Source organism: Hyperolius riggenbachi, chromosome 3 (assembly GCF_040937935.1).
Source record: "Hyperolius riggenbachi isolate aHypRig1 chromosome 3, aHypRig1.pri, whole genome shotgun sequence".
NCBI classification, from domain to species: Eukaryota; Metazoa; Chordata; class Amphibia; order Anura; family Hyperoliidae; genus Hyperolius; species Hyperolius riggenbachi.
The window spans coordinates 108172635-108190876 of NC_090648.1; the positions used below are offsets into that span (position 1 = coordinate 108172635).

Genomic DNA, 18242 nt, shown 5'->3' on the forward strand with positions numbered 1-18242 from the left:
ACACTAACTAAATCCTAACCTATGTATATGCATAGCCTGGGTGCGGCTAATCAAATAAAATCGAAAATTGAAAATTGCGCAAAAGGTGGATCAGCGCAACACCAGGTCTCTAGTGGTAGACAGGTCATGTGTATGCTCGGTGTGTATTCGACCCCACAAGTGGGGCTTGCACTCTTTTGCAGGTAGGCACTAGTCTGTTTTTAAGTAGCGCTGCTCATTTCCTTGCTATGTACTAAAATTAAAAACAACACACAATTACATTATAAAACTATAGTTTACATCCCACCCTCCCAAAAATACCCAAATAAAATGTTTAATAGAAAAAAAAAAACATTACAATAAAAAAAAAAAAAAAACATGTAAATATTTACCTAAGGGTCTAAACTTTTTAACCACTTCACCACTGAGGGGTTTTACCCCCTGAGCACCAGAGCAATTTTCACCTTTCAGCGCTCCTTCCATTCATTCATCTATAACTTTATCATTACTTATCGCAATGAAATGAACTATATCTTGTTTTTTCCGCCACCAATTAGGCTTTCTTTAGGTGGGACATTATGCCAAGAATTATTTTTTTCTAAATGTGTTTTAATGGGAAAATAGGAAAAATGTGGGGAAAAAAATAATTATTTTTCAGTTTTCGGCCATTATAGTTTTTAAATAATGCATGCTACTGTAATTAAAACCCATGAAACGTATTTGCCCTTTTGTCCCGGTTATAAAACCATTTAAATTATGTCCCTATCACAATGTTTCGCGCCAATATTTTATTTGGAAATAAAGGTGCATTTTTTTCATTTTTGCGTCCATCCCTAATTACAAGCCCGTAGTTTATAAAGTAACAGTGTTATACCCTCTTGACATAAATATTTAAAAAGTTCAGTCCCTAAGGTAACTATTTATGTATTTTTTTTAATTGTAAATTTTTAAAAAAAAATTTAATTACAAAAAAAAAAAAAAAAAAGGGGAGTGTGGGAGGTAATGAGTTAATTTTATATGTAAAAGTCATTTATTTGTATGTGAAAAATGTGTAGGGTGTAGCTTACTATTTGGCCACAAGATGGCCACAGTAACTTTTTGTTTTAATGCGACCTCCAAGCTTCCTTCCGGAAGCTTGGAGGAAGTATAAGGAGGCTGGACACGTGAGTTTTTTCTCACAATGATCGCGCTGCCCATAGGAGAGCAGCAGATCATTGCGGGGCTTAGATTAACGAACGGGAATGGATTTTCCCGTTCATTGATCTCTGGGCGAGCGGGCGGCGGCGTGTTTACTAGCGGCGGGCGGCGTGTTTACGAGCGGGAGCACGGGCAGCGTCGGGAACGCGGAAAGTACGTGTTTCTCCGTCCCTGGTTGTTAAAGGATGGAAAAAGGGGCGGAGAAATACGTACGCGCGGGGGTAAAGTGGTTAAATATCAATGTAAAGATGAAATATTTCTATATTTTTTATTTTAAACTTGTAAATAGTGATAGATGCAAAACGGAAAAAATGCACCTTTATTTCTAAATAAAATATTGTCACCATACATTGTAACCGGGACATATGGGCAAATACAATACGTGAGTTTTAATTATGGAGGCATGTATTATTTTAAAACTATAATGGCTGAAAACTGAGAAATAATGATTTTTTCAATTTTTTTCTTATTCTTCCTGTTAAAATGCATTTACAGTAAAGTGGCTCTTAGCAAAATGTACCCCCCAAAGAAAGCCTAATTGGTTGCGGAAAAAACAAGATATAGATCAGTTCATTGTGATAAGTAGTGATAAAGTTATAGGCTAATGAATGGGAGGTGAACATTTCTCAAGTGAAAACGACGGAACGCGAATGGGTTAAGGAAAGGCAGGTGCTGAAGGGTGTGTGGCTAGAAAACAGCAAAAATCTATTAACCCTTCGCACTCTTGCATGCAAATGTTCAAACAAACAGTCTGCACTATGCATGTTACAGGGCCAGAGTTAGGACACCTATGTTTACCTGGGTACTTCTGCGCAGTATAGGTGATTAAGCATAAGAATGCATTCTTCTGTGAACTAAGACCCCGGCTTTTAACTTAGCTGTAGGGATAACAGTTGTGCCTGGATGAGTGAATCTGTGAATGCATTTGTTTGAACATTTGCATGCAAGAGTGCGAAGGGTTAATAGATTTTAGTTGGTAGTAGAGTAATTAACTTACAGCTAGTTAAATTAATTGGCTGGATTGAATCCCCTCCATTGATCAGAGGAAATCTACGTATTAGGAGAAGTTTTTGAGTAGGGATGGCCCTGCTTAGGAGAACTCACAGAGAAGCATGTGATCAGTTTGATCAGCTGATAGATTTGTAAGGTTCTAATTTGCTGTGATGGCTGCCTGGTTATAACACATGATCATGACCAGCAAATCAGAGCCTTACAGTTCTCCTAGGCAGGACCATCCGATCTCTTATCTCTTAAGGAAGGTGTAACGATCGGTGAAGCACAGAGAGGACCTGATTACCGGTGATCTGCAGTATCACTGGGAATACAGATGTATACCAGATTATAAGTGATCAGCAGTATCACTGATAATCCGATATACTCGCTAACCTCTGTTCACCTGAGTAGAGTGTAGTGTTTGGTGTAACGGTAACACTTAGAGGACTAGGCCTCAGTGCAGCAAGGAGTACTGCACAGATTCCTTCCGCAGACCTGAGCTGTCCAAGACGGGAGGAGTCAGACTGACAGTAGGAAGGATGGTCTGAAAGTGACACTCAGGAGGAGGTGTCACTGACAGGACGGGGAACCGCCTCCAATAGTAAGGTCGGTTCTCGAGGTCGGACAAGCCAGGTCGTACACACACGGACAGATAAAGTACAAGATCAGGAGGCAAAGGCAGAGTCTAAGTACAGGCAGGGTATCGGCAACGGGGTATCAGAAATATCAAGGTACAAAATCAGAAGGCAGAAGCAGAGTCTAGGAACGAGCCGGGGTTCGGCAACAGAGTATCAGAAATATTGAGGTGCAAGATCAGAGTTCAGGAGGATAGTCAGGCAGGCAAAGAGTCATAACAGATAATCACAATCAAACTAGTACTTTAGCTATCAACAGAATCTAGCTAAGTGTAGGATTACAGCTCCAGCTGGTCCCGGCACACTTGCGGATCTGACTACGGATCTGGGTGCTCCCACGTATGTGATCGTAACGCCAGACAAGGAACAAGTGAACAGCCAGCAGTATATATACCCAAGGACCTTTCCAGGACCTCCCTAATTGCTGGACCAATGAGAGTTGTGGAAAATGTCAGCTGACCAGCCTGGTCAGCTGACTCACTTCTGGCTGTTATATAAGCTCTGTCTCTGTGCGCGCGCGCGTGTTACTCTGAATCCTGGTGGACTATCAGTCCCAGCCACACTAGAACTGTCTTGCAATGTATCCAGTTCCAATGCGGATTCCGCCGTTTCCAATGCGGATTCCGCTGTTCCCAATGCGGATTCCGCCGCTCTGCCTATGCGGCATGCGGCGTTTTTTCCGCGTTGTGACGCCATGCTGGACGCAGAGACAGCCGCCTCACCTTGAGAGACGGCGGCTTTTCAGCGTTTCTTCACAGAAGGAGTGAATACTGAAGACTAATGTGAGTCTGGGCACACTTACCGCTATCACCCTTATGCCGAATTCCCAGCAGTTCATCAAACGCATGATAGATGGTGCTTTGTGCAGCAGTGCCCCCCGAGTAGTAGTGGGGCTCCTCTGACACACCTTCATAAGTCAGGCCTTCTGGCATATTAGGGTTATCCTTCCAGCTAAAAACAATGATGCACACAAAAGCACAAGTTAACAACTAAGCTACCACAAGCCTGCATAATACAAACATAGAATATCAATTTAATTAAGTATTTGCACTGATTGAAACTGAAATGAGTGTTGTCAGGCTCTTCCGTCCACGCATTGACTGCAGTGAGAGTGGTGACTATCACAGCCGCTCCTTTTACTGTATTTAGCTTTTCCACTACTGTTGACCACACCCCCACAAAGGTCCTTGCTCTCTCCTGGATATCTTCCTATCTCTCTGGAAGGTCTTTCACAGTCTCTTACTTGGATGAGACCTCTTCTTCACATATTTTGTTTGTGGGGGTACCTCAAGGCTCTGTCCTTGGTCCCCTCGTCTTTTCCATCTACATCTTGGCAACTTAATCAACTCATTCGGTTTACAATACCACTTACATGCAGATGATATATAACTGTACCTTTCGGGCCCAGACCTTAACTCCCTACTCACACGTGTTCCTGACTGCTTGTCTGCTGTACCCTCTTTCATGACCTCTCGCTTCTTAAAACTTAATAGGAGTAAAACCGGACTAATCATCTTTCTACCGTTTCTGTCCACTTCTCTGCCTGATATAACAATAAATGTTAATAACACATCCATAGCTTCAGTTTCCAAAGCACTTTGCTTAGGGGTAATGTTTGACTATTATACTTAACTTATACAATGATACAATACATTTAACTCATACAATGATTGTGATCTACGTCGGTTTATACAGTGATTGTAAAAACATATTTTTGTGCAAAGCATCCTGATCCTGGAGATATGCACAGATGTGGGTTTCTTCCGCCTGTACTAATAAACACGACTCTACTGCATAAACATTTCACACTGAGTTTCGGGGATAATGGGCTACATTGCTGGAGGCCTCTAGGGGAATATTTAGGATGTTTCCAAAAATAATTTTTTCTTTTCCGGGGGGAGCTTGAGAAAAGGAGGCGAATGCTAAAAATATACCAGAAAACAAAGTCTTAAAGATGAACAGCGGAACAAAAGGGGCAAATGGCTAAAAATTTACGGAATAACTTAATACAGACGACCTGAAGTTGTGCACGGATTCACTTTGCAGAAAAAAGAATTCACAAAAATAGAATCAATGGTCTAAATAAAATCTGATAGATAGCTATAATTAAACCTTACAATCCATTCAGTTTATAAATATCCAAACATTACATGTATATGTAATTATGACTGCAGCAACTGACCAGGATTCCTGCATAGATGCACTCTTAAAGGACACAGGAAGAGAGAGGAATATGGAGGCTGCCATATTTATTTCCTTTTACACAATGCCAGTTGCTTGGCAGCCCTGCTGAACTTTTATACATAATTAGTGTCTGAATCACACACCTGAAACAAGCATGCAGCTAATCCAGTCAAACTTTAGTCAAGCACCTGATCTGCATGCTTGTTCAGGCCCTATGGCTAAAAGTATTAAGGCAGAGGATCCACAGGGCAACCAGCAAATGTGCATTGTTTAACCTCCTTGGCGGTCTGATTCTTTCCAGATTTTAGGGTCTAAAAGCGGTGCAATTTTTTTTCACTCTTTCAGACCCTAAAACCTGAAAAAAATCATTCTGGCAGTGAGATCTGCAGCAAAATAAAAAAAATTGTACCTTCCTGGGCTCCTGTGCTGCAGTTTTCTCTTTGTCCACAAGATGGCGCTAATATACATATAAACGAACTTCTCTATATCTCTCTAATATAGAGAAGTTCGTTTTCAATATTAGCCCCGCCCCCCATGACGTCACGCTGCCACCACCGCTCTGCTGCCACCACCACGGCTGCGCTGCTCCAACTGGCTGCCGGGTCCCGGGAAGAATAGCGGGGACATGGGGGATCCCAGGGGCCAGGGAAAGACCCCACACTGCCGGGGAGAGAGGCTGGAGTCCCGCTGTGCAGCGAGATCGCGCGCGGGACTCCAGAACTTCAAGTAAAGCTCTGCAATGCATACCCCGACCTGAGCTCGGGATCACCGCTAATAGCTTGTTTTTTCTACCCCGAGCTCAGGTCGGGAAAACCGGCAAGGAGGTTAAAAGAAAATAAATATGGCAGCCTCCATATCCCTCTCATTATCAGAGGGAGCGAAGTAGTAGTTTGGCTTCCCTCAGTGGCGTAGCTAAGGAGCTATAGGCCCCGGTGCAAGGTTTACAGTTGTGTTCAAAATTATTCAACCCCCACTGAAATTGAGTGTTTTGGCCAGTTTGACATTGATTTTGATTATTTCAGTCATCTTGTTTACAATTAAATCAAAGAGGCACTTGTAAGTCAGACAAATATAACATAACATTTATAATGAAATAGCCATAAAATGTCTTTTCTGTGCTCACATCATCAGTTTTATTCAACCCCCAAGTGACATTCATTCTTAGTACTTAGTACAACATCCTTTTCCAGTTATAACAGCTTTTAAACGTGAAGCATAGCTTGACATAATTGTCTTGCAGCGATCTACAAGTATCTTAGCCCATTCTTCATGGGCAAAAGCCTCCAGTTCAGTCACATTCTTAGGCTTGCGCACTGCAACTGCTTTCTTTAAGTCCCACCAGAGGTTCTCAATCGGATTGAAGTCTGGTGACTGCGATGGCCACTCCAAAATGTTCCAGCCTTCAATCTGCAACCATGCTCTAGTGCCTTGGTTCTCAACGTGTGGTACTCGTACCCCAGGGGGTACTTCTGATGGTTCCAGGGGGTACTCGGGCTTGATATACTTAACCAAGAATAACAAATTTAGAGTTTCATAAAATGATAAATCTTATATAAACAACATCAAATTAGTGTTTTAGGTAAGTAAAAGCAATAGTAAATGCTTGGAAATTGTTTAAAACCAATTATCATGTACTACAATTAAACATATATTTGTCAAGGGGTACTTGTGATAATGTTTACTATGCTAGGGGGTACTCGGCGAGTACAGGGTTTTAAAAGGGGTACATACCAATAAAATGTTGAGAAACACTGCTCTAGTGGACTTGGAGGTATGCTTGGGATCATTGTCCTGTTGAAAGGTCTAACGTCTCCCAAGCCTCAGGTTTGTGACGAACTGCATCACATTTTCATCCAATATCTCCTGGTACTGAAGAGAATACATGGTACCTTGCACACGCTGAAGCTTCCCTGTACCTGCAGAAGCAAAACAGTCCCAAAGCATGATTGACCCCCGCCATGCTTCACAGTAGGCAAGGTGTTCTTTTCTTCATAGGCCTTGTTCTTCCTCCTCCAAACATAACGTTGATCCATGGGCCCAAACAGTTCTAATTTTGTTTCATCAGTCCACAGAACACTATCCCAAAACTTTTGTGGTTTGTCCACATGACTTTTGGCATACGGCAGTCGACTCTTCTTATTCTTTGGATACAGCAAGGGGGTGCGTATAGGAGTTCTGGCATGAAGGCCTTCATTACGCAGTGTGCGCCTTATTGTCTGAGCTGAAACTTCAGTAAACGCATCTGACAAATCTTTTTTCAGTTCTTCAGCAGTCACACAGGGACTTTTCTCCACTTTGAGCTTCAGGTAGCGCACAGCAGTCGAAGTCAGCATCTTCTTTCTGCCACGACCAGGTAGCGTTTCAACAGTGCCCTTTGCCTTGAATTTGCGAATGATGCTTCCTATGGTGTCTCTTGGTATGTTTAATATCTTTGCAATCTTCTTATAGCCATTGCCCTTCCTGTGAAGAGAAATCACCTCTTCTCTTGTCTTCCTGGACCATTCTCTTGACTTTACCATGTTTGTAAACACACCAGTTAATGTCTAGAAGGAGCTGAGTATCACAGTCATTTGAGATCTGCCTAATTGGTGCTTAATATCCTAGATTGCTGCTCGTTAACATCCTCAGATGTTTTCAATACCTGATCGAAAACACTTGAATGAACCTCTGTTCTTAAGAGTGGTAGTCTTTAAGGGGTTGAATAATTGTGTCAATGAAGAAATCACACAAAAAAAACATTAAATACTGTATTACAAAAAAAATTGATGTCATTTTAGTTGCATTTGGTTCTTTAAAAAGTCCTTGTAAGATTTCATTCTGAACACAATTACAAATGTACACTAAATTCCCTAAAACCCTTTACAGCATTGTGGGTTGAATAATTTGGATGACAACTGTACATTGGGCCCCCCAAGCTCTCCATACATAACAATTGATACGGTACACCAAAACCTCCAAGGACAACCACAGTGTCAGAAGTGCAAGGAGGGGATGGGGAACAGTTTGTTAATGATTACTAATTATTGAAACACCTATAGAAGTGAAAATTACCAGCATAGGACCAATAGAAAGCTAATACTGTGGTTGAGGATGTGCTCCTCAGGGCCCCTCTGACCCAAGGGCCCCGATGCGGTCGCTACCTCTGCAACCCCTATCGCTACTCCACTGGCTTCCCTGCTGTTGCAGGGGATGCTTCCCTGTAGTTATGCCCCTGGACTAAGGCTAAGCTCACACTGAACCCATTGTGATGCACATGCGGAACGCTGCAACAGATTCAAAAATAGTCTCTTCAAGGCGTCCCTCATGCAGGCTTGAATTCTTTCTGGCACTCTACTTGGCCTGAGGAAGTGGGCAAGAATCCACGAAACATATTGCCTAGTGCAATTTCATATACTAATTTGTCGTCATTGAGGTAAGCCACCTCATGTTTTTCTGTTTTAGCTGTTTTTAACACAGTTTTATCAATATTTGGATGCCTCTTTCCCCCTTGTGTTACCCGCCCTCCTTTGGGAGAGGTGTTCTATTTCGGTTAGGTGTACCCTCACCAGTATAACCAAATTGGAGTTCTTTACCAAGAGTGTGACCAGCATCCAGTGCATCTGGACAACCCCGTGTGGAGTCGGGGTTGTTGATCTCCACCTGCTGTCAGTGGTTGGTTGCCCTTCTGCAACCTCTGTTTGTGAGTACCACCCTCTACCACACATTTGACTCCCTACCTTTACGTATTACACAAATAGAGTTCCCGTTGTCTCAGTGCCTTTTGTCAAGGGTGTTTTTTCTGATCACTCCACACATCCTCTTCCAGTAATGCTCACGTCACAACACTCGGTACCACCTAGCCATTTATTTGTAACGCCGGTGTAACCTTCACAGACTCTGAGTTTGGATTCCCATGACAGAATCCTGAGTACCAGAAAGATGGAAACATGAATACGTCCATTGTGGAATGCCTGCATGCTGCATGATTATAACTCGCACCAGGCTCTCTGTCTTGTGCCTCTACCTCTTTATCCCCTCCCCCTCCTCCTATGCATCTCCCTCTTTTGTATAGCCTCCTTTTCTGACTGTCCTCACAGAGCTCACAATCTAATTGTACCATAGTCAAAGTCTAATATCCTACCATATTATTATTGCGTATTTATATAGAACTGTATAGAGTGCAGAGTTTTATAACAGTTAGCTCCATCCACATACTGATGACTCCTTTCCCCCCCAAATCCACCAAAATTTGCAGCTTCACACTCAGCGCTCCAAGCAGTCAACCCTCCCATATAAAAAAAGGTGGTGGTGGTGGGGGGGAATGTCTTTAAATAGTCAGCACCGGGTGTCAAATTCCCTAGGTACGCCACTGGAGTGAGGGAAGAAGAGGTCCATTGGGGTGAAGTTAGCAGCATTACAAAGGACTGAGGTCCCTCCCACACAGAGAATTTACTGATGTTGTAGAATAGCGATTTTGGCCAATCATAAAATATTTGGAGCTTATTTGGTTTTTCAGATTTGGTCTATGTATCTTATGGAAGACGGAAGCTGAAGTGGAGAGACTTTGGGAAACTGACTCTACACAGCACTACAAGCCCCTTGGCAAGGACCATGACACTCTCCGGGTAATTGTTAATATGTAGGATTGTATCTAGGACATCAGATTAAAATGCTTTCAACATTGAACAAAGCTCTGCATTGTATGATGCTCTTCCAGACTTATTTGATGATGAAATGGTAACTGGGCTCTGGGAAAATATAGTTATGTAACAACAGTTCTGTATTTTCCCAGGATTAAACTAATAGCCACATGAGACAACATTTAACTGCAATACACGGTGCGGTCCTAAATAAATCATTCCCATTAGTCTTATCAATCAGCTGTGAAGTGTATTCATTTAACTGAGATTTACGCTGATTTACATTTACGCTGCCGAGTCGCAGTCCCAAGCTGATCACTGCGGCCGCAGATTCGGCTGTCATGTGACAGCTGAGCTTCTGTCTATCAGTAGAGAGTTAGTTTCATTGTCTCTTTACCAGGTGATCACTGTAAGCCAATTACAGTGATCACTGAACGGCTGCTGAATTAAAAAAAAAATGCTCTGATCTTTAAAGTGAATCTGAAGCCTTTTTTAAAATAAAAAACAGATACTCACCTAAGGAGAGGGAAGGCTCTGGGTCCAACAGAGCATTCCCGTTCTCCTGCCGGTCTCCTCGTTCGAAGAGAAGGAAAGGATCTGCTCGACCAATCCATAAAAGTCCTACCTTTATTGAAAAACGTGCACAATGGATATAGCACAGAGTTTAGCTCACGCGTATCGGAGCTTCACAATCGCTTAGTCATAGCTAAATACAGACACAGCATCACCCAAATTGGATGGGCTTAAACATTAGCATATACAAATACAAAAATCTTAAAGACATAGCACATGCATTTAAAATTATGCAAAAGTACAAAAAGTGCTCATGTAAGAACAATTGATTACTGCAGCAGACCTGGAAAAACGGAAATACCTGAGTGCAGCACAAGAAAAAAAGCATAAGTTAGAGTATGGGGAACATTGCAGATACAGTATAACACGGATATAAATTTATAAATCATAGAAAAGACGAACATCCCACTTAGAATTCAGGCCCTTAGGAACACAGGTCCCAAGTCGCCAGATCCAAAAGGTCTCATGGTTTAAAATGTTCCTATTGTTGTCATCCCCCGTCCCCGTCCCCCCAAACAGACCTCCTCACCCTTTTGATTCCCTGAGATCTAAAACATGTCAAATCACCCTCGTGACAGGTTGCAAAATGTTTTGACTCCTTGGAACCCCCAAAATTTTCTTTAGATGCTCCCCTATAATGTTCTGAAATTCTTTCTCTAAGGGGACTTGTAGTGCAACCTACAAATTGGGCCTGATTCACAAAGCGGTGCTAACCCAGTTGTTGCTATAGTTATCACGCCTAAACTTATCACACCTAAACTTATCACACCTAAACTGAGTTTAGGCGTGATAAAGGGCTTTTCACCAGCGTGCTAACTGTTAGCACCGCTTTGTGAATCAGGCCCATTGTACAGAACAGCTTTGGCAGTGGATGATATAGATCACATTAGTAGCACAATTTATAAAACCCAAAATTGGAAAAGATAGTTGTTTGGTATATGAAAATACCTCCTGGCCCGATTGAACATAAGGACAATATCAAGCAAGTGGACTCCTTGTTCCCCCGCAGGCTCTTCCATTTGTATCTCCCACCGTGGAAGCAGTCGGACTTCTGAAGACCTGTGGCTCTGTACTCCGCATGCGTGAGTGTGCGAGGGAGGGCGCTCTCGCATGCGCAGTAAGGAGCGGCTGAATTCAGAAGCACGAGTCCTTCCAAACACTGACAAAGTTTCCCTAACCTGGAAGAGAGCTCCACAACCTACGGTATTTGGTTGTGGACTCCTAACGGAGGAGCCTGAGGGGCAGGGCCGGCGCTACCATTAAGGCAAAGCAGGCAGCTGCCCCAGGGCCCCAGAGCTTGTAGGGGCCCCCAGTGGCTACAAGAGGGAAAAAAAATTTGCAAATCGGCCTTATAGTTTTTGAGAAAAACGATTTTAAAGTTTCAAAGGGAAAAAAAACATTTAAAAACCTGCCGACTTTAATGGTTAATAGCAAATCCACCTTAAATGCTAGAAATCCTAAATTTGCAGGATATGTTAAGGAGATCATTAGAAATAAGAGGAATTTTTTTTTTCAAAAAGACCTTATAGTTTTTGAGAAAATCGATTTTAAAATTTAGAAGGAAAAAAGTATAGTTTTAAATGCGGTAAATGTCACTTTCAGTAGCAAACCTAACGGTAGAGTAATTTTACATGCATCAAACGAAAGCGCAATAAATTTCCTGATGGGGTTTCCAGGGGGTCTATACGCAGCCGCAGCGCTTTGGCCAGGGATCGCTATACAGCCGCCATATGGCTGTATGAAGATCCCTGGTATTTTTTTCCTATTTTCCCAATTTTTTTTTATGTTTAGAGTGTGGGAATTTTTTTTTTTTTAAATTATGTGGGGTCCTCCCTCCTGAAACTTTGTAACCCCTTGTCCCCCATGCAGGCTGGGATAGCCAGAATGTGGAGCTCCGACCGATTGGGACTTCACACCCTGACTATACCAGCTGCAAAAAAGGTCCCCTAATGCCGATTTTTGTTCCGGGGTATATGTTGGGGGGGCCCCCCAGGTTTATTTTGCCCTGGGGCCCCATTGTTGCTTAAACCGGCCCTGCTGAGGGGGAACGCGGACACCGGAGAATGGGAAGGCTCTATACGACCCAGAGCCTTCCCTCTCCATAGGTAAGCATCTGTTTTTCATTTTAAAAAAAGGCTTCAGACTCCCTTTAAGGGGTTAGAGCCTTACGGTCCAAAAAGAGTTAAAAAGAGATAAATATGGCAGCTCCATAAACTCATACCTCGGGTTCACATTAAGTGCATTTGACCGATTCTATTCCAAGCTGTATATATATTCAAACATCACGTTTGCATTCAAGCTCAGTCTCAGCTGTTAAGCTATTTATATACACTAGATGACCGAGGCACGCCAGATCTTTAGTGACAAGAATGACCAATTGACAACCAGCAAGCACACCGACAGTGCTGAAAGTGGGACCCGGCCCTAGTGGTCTGACCACTGTGGGGACCTTCATCCAAAACACTATAACATTAACAAAATCAGAATTGACTTTATTTGCCAAGTATGCCGCATGACGTACTCGGAATTGGTTATGGTAAACATGGCAATGGCAGTAGTACATGACAGTAGTACAAACACAGTCTTGTACTACTGCCATTGCCATGTGAACCATAACCAATTCCGAGTATGTCATATTGCGTACTTGGCGAATAAAGTTGATTATGATTCTGTTAATGTTATAGCGTGTTGGGTGAAATACAAAAGCTGCATTACTAAAGGTCCCCACACAGTCAGAGGTGAGTGCTTGTTTTCCATTTGATCACCACTGGTGGAGCTGCCTTTGATCTGTGGAAGTGTCACATAGAGACTTTTTGGGGTCATGTGGATGTTGGTTTCAACCTTCAGCACATCTTCACCAAAACTATTCGGTTGATGATTTGTTTGTTTCCTTAAAAGGACCTCTAGCGCTACTTTTGGGGGTAGATAATCACTTCACTATGTCTGGACACCTGTACTGATCATGCCTGCATGCCAATAACATATTACTGAGAGACAAACCCAGGGAGCATAGACTATGTCAACACTGTGAGCAGAAGACTCTTGAGGATAGAACTCACTTCCTGCTATACTGTAACCAGGGACACAATTTTTGAGAAATTGATGGACTTATTTCCAGACTTAAACACATTAGTGGATGAGAGAAAACTCTAGATTCTACTGGAAGCGGAGGAATCCACAGTGACAATCGCTGCACACTATGTCACAGCAGGACACAGACTGAGAGGAGGAATCCCCAGTGACAATCGCTGCACACTATGTCACAGCAGGACACAGACTGAGAGGAGGAATCCCCAGTGACAATCACTGCACACTATGTCACAGCATGCCACAAACTGAGAGGAAGAATCTTCAATGACAGTCGCTGCACACTATGTCACAGCATGCCACAGACTAAGAGGAGGAATCAGCTGTGACAATCGCTGCACACCGTGTCACTGTGTCTGCACATTTGTGTCTAATTACAAATTGTAACTTGATCTATCCCGGCAGAGATGGGAGATGAGCTAATTTTAAAGCACAGGATGTTAACTATATGTCTGCTTCCATGAAAGCAGAAAGTAGACACACTGTAGATTTATTTTAGGATTTGTATCAGCTGTAACAAAGAAATGTTTTTTGTTTAAAGCGGAACTGAAAGGTCCTGAAAAAATAAGAGTTTCACTTACCTGGGGCTTCTGCCAGCCCCCTGCAGCCAACCTGTGCCCACACCGTGACATACCCATCCTCCATTCCGTGGCTCACTTTTCTTCTCACAGTGGAAGCCGACTTCTAAGTCGAAGCATCCTGGCCAAGCGTATCCTCATACGCTTTCCCGTGGCCCGGAGCATTCTGCCCAGGTGCAATACGAGAAACTTTCTACTGACCACGACCAGGGCCCGCGCAGATGCAATGAACCCCGGCTTCAAGAAGTGAAAGTAAGCTTCAGCGTGGGAACAGAAGATCGGTATGTCATTGCGTGGGCACAGGTCGGCGTGCCTTTAGTGGCTGCAGCTCTTGAGCAATTTGAGACCAACAGGAGAAAAGTGCTATACAAATGGTAGGATTATTATTATTATTTTGATAGGGAGCAGCAAGCTTAGTTACCATACATCCACTTTTCACTGACATACAGCAAACACTTGGGTAAGCAGTGGCATTGTAGAATGCGGGATGATCCTTCCATCAGATGCCCACAAGGAGCTGGGAGGGGGGGGGGGGGCTTTGTTACGAGAAATGCAGGCTGCAGGGGAAGCGAGGACATCTGATATGACAATCTGCATGTAGAGCACAAGCAGAAGATTCCCCTACAATATTCCAGAAACATATTACTGAATCATTCACGGACAGAGGTTAATAAGACAGCATTATTCAATTACACATGGGTCAGATCCACTCTGGGAACTGAAGTGACTATTCAGTATGTAATTCCTCTAGTGTCATCATGAGTTTCTAACTAAATCACACAGATCTGCAAATAAAAACCCTAATAATAACCCTAACAAAACAAAACTTCTTAAAAGACATCTAAAATCATTTGTTGAATGGCTAGAGCTATAGAAGCCTGTCAAGTCAAGTGGCAAGTTCCAAGAAGCCATGCCTTCATTTCTGACCCAAATGTGGCAAGGACAATGGCAGTCTGGATTTCAGCTAGTTTACCTTGTTTTTATGTACATATTTAATAAAAATGCATGCATGTTAATTTTGGCAGAAGATATTGCGGCGGGTAGAATACTGGTAATTTTACCAATATTCTACTATCACCTGCTATCGATATTAGAATATTGGTACTGTTACTGGCCTATCTAATCCTATCCTCACACTAACCTCCTCCATCTATGCCTAACTACCCTCTGCCTGTGCCGAACACAAACACCATCGCTATCAAATGCCATTAATCGGTGACCCCGTCACGCGTACGTTAAAAAAGGGCGTAGGGTTTTAAACGATAAGCATGAATAACGTTTAAAAACAATTGTGCTATATTTCGTTTAAAAATAATGTTTTATAAAGTTATACATCATTAAATAATGTGTATGAAATCAGCACTTGTAAAAATGTTAATCTTCCCTGTTTAAAAAGTGAAATGTATAATAATGTTTTATAAAAGGATAATAAGAATTTTACTAAAACTATACCTAACCCTACTCTCACACAGAACCCTCCATGTACCTACCCCTAACCCCTAGACCCCCTGGTGGTGCCTAAACCTAAGACCCCCCTGGTGGTGCCTAAACCTAAGACCCCCCTGGTGGTGCCTAAACCTAAGACCCCCCTGGTGGTGCCTAAACCTAAGACCCCCCTGGTGGTGCCTAAACCTAAGACCCCCCTGGTGGTGCCTAAACCTAAGACTCCCCCTGGTGGTGCCTAAACCTAAGACCCCCCTGTGATAAGCATAAATAACGTTTTAAAAAAATGTTGTGCTGTTTTTCGTTTAAAAATAATGTTTAAAAAATTATAAAACATTAAATAATGTGTAATCATGAGAAGCAGTTATAAAACATTAAAAGTCTCCGGGCGCCCCTTGTAAAACGTTATTTTTCTCCGGCGCCCTTTTTTCCTGTTGGGCGCCCATTAAATGATATTTATTATGGGAGTGAATGGCTGCGCCCTTTTTATCCACCTGCCTCATGCGCCCAAATTTCCTGCCTCCCCCCTGTCCCTGCCTGTCGCTGTCCTTGCCAACACCACCACTGCCCTTTCCTTGTAGATGATGCACAAAAAAAGGAAGCAACAAAAAAGTTGTCCTACAGATGCAAAGAGTATGAATCCGGCCGTTGAGAAAGTAAGTAGTGCTCAACTTTTATACCAGTGTGGAGGGTGGAACCGTCTTCCGTTTAAAGTGGACCTGAACTCAGAACTTCCTCTCTGCTCTAAAAGATAAGCAACAGCAAAATAACCTTTAGAGAAAAATGTTTCCTTGTTACAGTCTATAGAACTCCTACTGAGATTCCGCAGAATGGTTACTACCTGGTATCCTGGGAGCGCAGAAAGGGTTAACCCCATGTGTTTACATATTTACATATTTCATCAGTTGGCAGACAGCTCAAATTACTCTAGCTGATTACTTGCTGAGAGGGAAGAATTAGACAGGCTGATCTCTATAAACATGCAAAGGGTGGACACAAGGTGGATTTCTCTGTGTTCTCCTTGTCCCCTCTTCAAGGTCTGCTTTAAAGCTAACTACACCTTTAATCAGCATGGTCTCCCAGGGTTTCCAAACATTCAGATAAGTTCCACTGCAGCGGCTATAACCCGTGGAACGCAGGACCACCCATACCTCTGCTGTTTCTGGTGGTCTAGTTCTAGTAGGTAATATCTGCATGTAGGGATTTGGGGTACTGTTTGTAAACTATGGAAGGCACGATTCATTGTGCTTTTATTATGGAGAGAAACCAAATGAATGTTAAATTAACTGAAAATATAACAAAGATGTACATTTACTCTTTTTTTATATACTGTAGGGGTACAGACTAACCAGCAAGCTCATGGTGTAATAAGGCTAAATCTGAAAATAGGCAGTCAGATGCTGGGGGCTTTGTCCCCTAATCTCTGCTACTATCTATCCCATGGAATGCTTCGCCCATGAGTAACTATGAACTGGAGTATTCCTCATTCAACCAGGACGTGAAGAAATTCAATTTTTAGAGCTGAGCTAGAGCCAATCTCAGTGGCATGCATTCTTCAGATGGAGTTCAATATTCAGACGGGATGTCAGACACAAGTTCCAAGAAAAAGCTTTACCCTTTACACGCTTTTCTTTAAATGGTCATTGAACATAAAAAAAAACAAGTTGGCTCATTCAGAACAGAAGACCTTTTCTAATAATAAGAAACACAAATACAGATCCAGTGTTGCAATAGCGCCAATCGGAGATGTCAAGAGATCAGAGTGTTGTCTTTAACAACCAATCATTTTGTGGCTGTAATTTTCCCAAAGCTCTGTCCAAGATGCAAGAAAGGATCTGATTTCTATTTGTAAAATAAACATTTAAAGGGACTCCGAGCTCAACATAGAATAGAAAATGGTACTCACCCGGGGTTTTCTGCAGCTGTCATGACTGTCGAAATCACGGCGGCCGGCGTGACAGTACGGCGCATGCGCGGTTTAATCGCGCAAGCGCCGTACTGTCATGCCGGCCGCTGTGATAACGTGAGGAGGCCGGCGTGATGTCGACAGCCATGATGTATCAGGAAGAGGAGCCCGACACTCGGGGCCAGTGTCGCCCGGCTGCCGCCGTCCAGCCATTTCTGAGGAGCCCTTGGGAGACGAGCCAGGACGCCGGCGTGGGACCTCCAGACCTACACTGGGCTGCAGAAAGCCCCGGGTGAGTACCATTTTCTATTCTATGTTGAGCTCGGAGTCCCTTTAAAAGATTGTTTACATCCAATGCCCATTTTATAAGATGCTACCACTGAGCCCATTCTCACTCTGTAATAATGCGTGCATGAAAAAAGGGCGCCGTAAAAAAGGGATAACAAAATGGCGGCAGTGGATAACGAAATCTGATAACGATAAACATCGGTGTCAAACGATAAATACTGTTGTTAAAACAGGCGGGAAATAATAAGGAAAAGATATTAACGTTAAAAATAGTTGTGTAATTCAACAATACAGCTTAACCCAACCCTACCCTCACACAGAACCCTCCCCTGGTGGTGCCTAAAATTAACCACTCCCCTGGTGGCGCCTAACCCTAATCACACCCCGGTGGTGCCTAACACTAACAATCCCCCCCCCCCGGTGTTGCCTAAAACTAACCGCCGCCCGGGTGGTGCCTAACCCTAACCACTCCCCCTGGTGGTGCCTAACCCTAACCACTCCCTCTGCAGAAACACCCTTTTACACATAGAAGTCATAATATCTTTGATAACGTAAAATCTGTACATACAAACAAAATAATAAAAAAAACTATAACGTTGCAAGCTTCTAAAACGATAACATACTTCAAAAACTTTAATGTTCTAATGTTGTTAACAATATTTATCGCGGCGCCTTTTCTTCTGCTGTTTTTGCCGTATTAACGGTAATTGCATTAACCACTTGCCGACCGCGCACTCATACCGCGCGTCGGCAAAGTGGC

General features: G+C 42.9%; 1 protein-coding gene across 2 annotated transcripts in view; it reads right to left on the reverse strand.

Moving 5' to 3' along the window:
• Window positions 1–18242, reverse strand: part of IDO2 (indoleamine 2,3-dioxygenase 2) — a 63899-nt gene that overhangs the window by 2375 nt on the left and 43282 nt on the right. For both annotated transcript variants that reach the window (XM_068272341.1, XM_068272342.1), the window contains exon 9: window positions 3607–3755. In XM_068272341.1, coding sequence (XP_068128442.1) covers window positions 3607–3755 — 149 coding nt within the window. The remainder of the gene's footprint in view (window positions 1–3606; window positions 3756–18242) is intronic.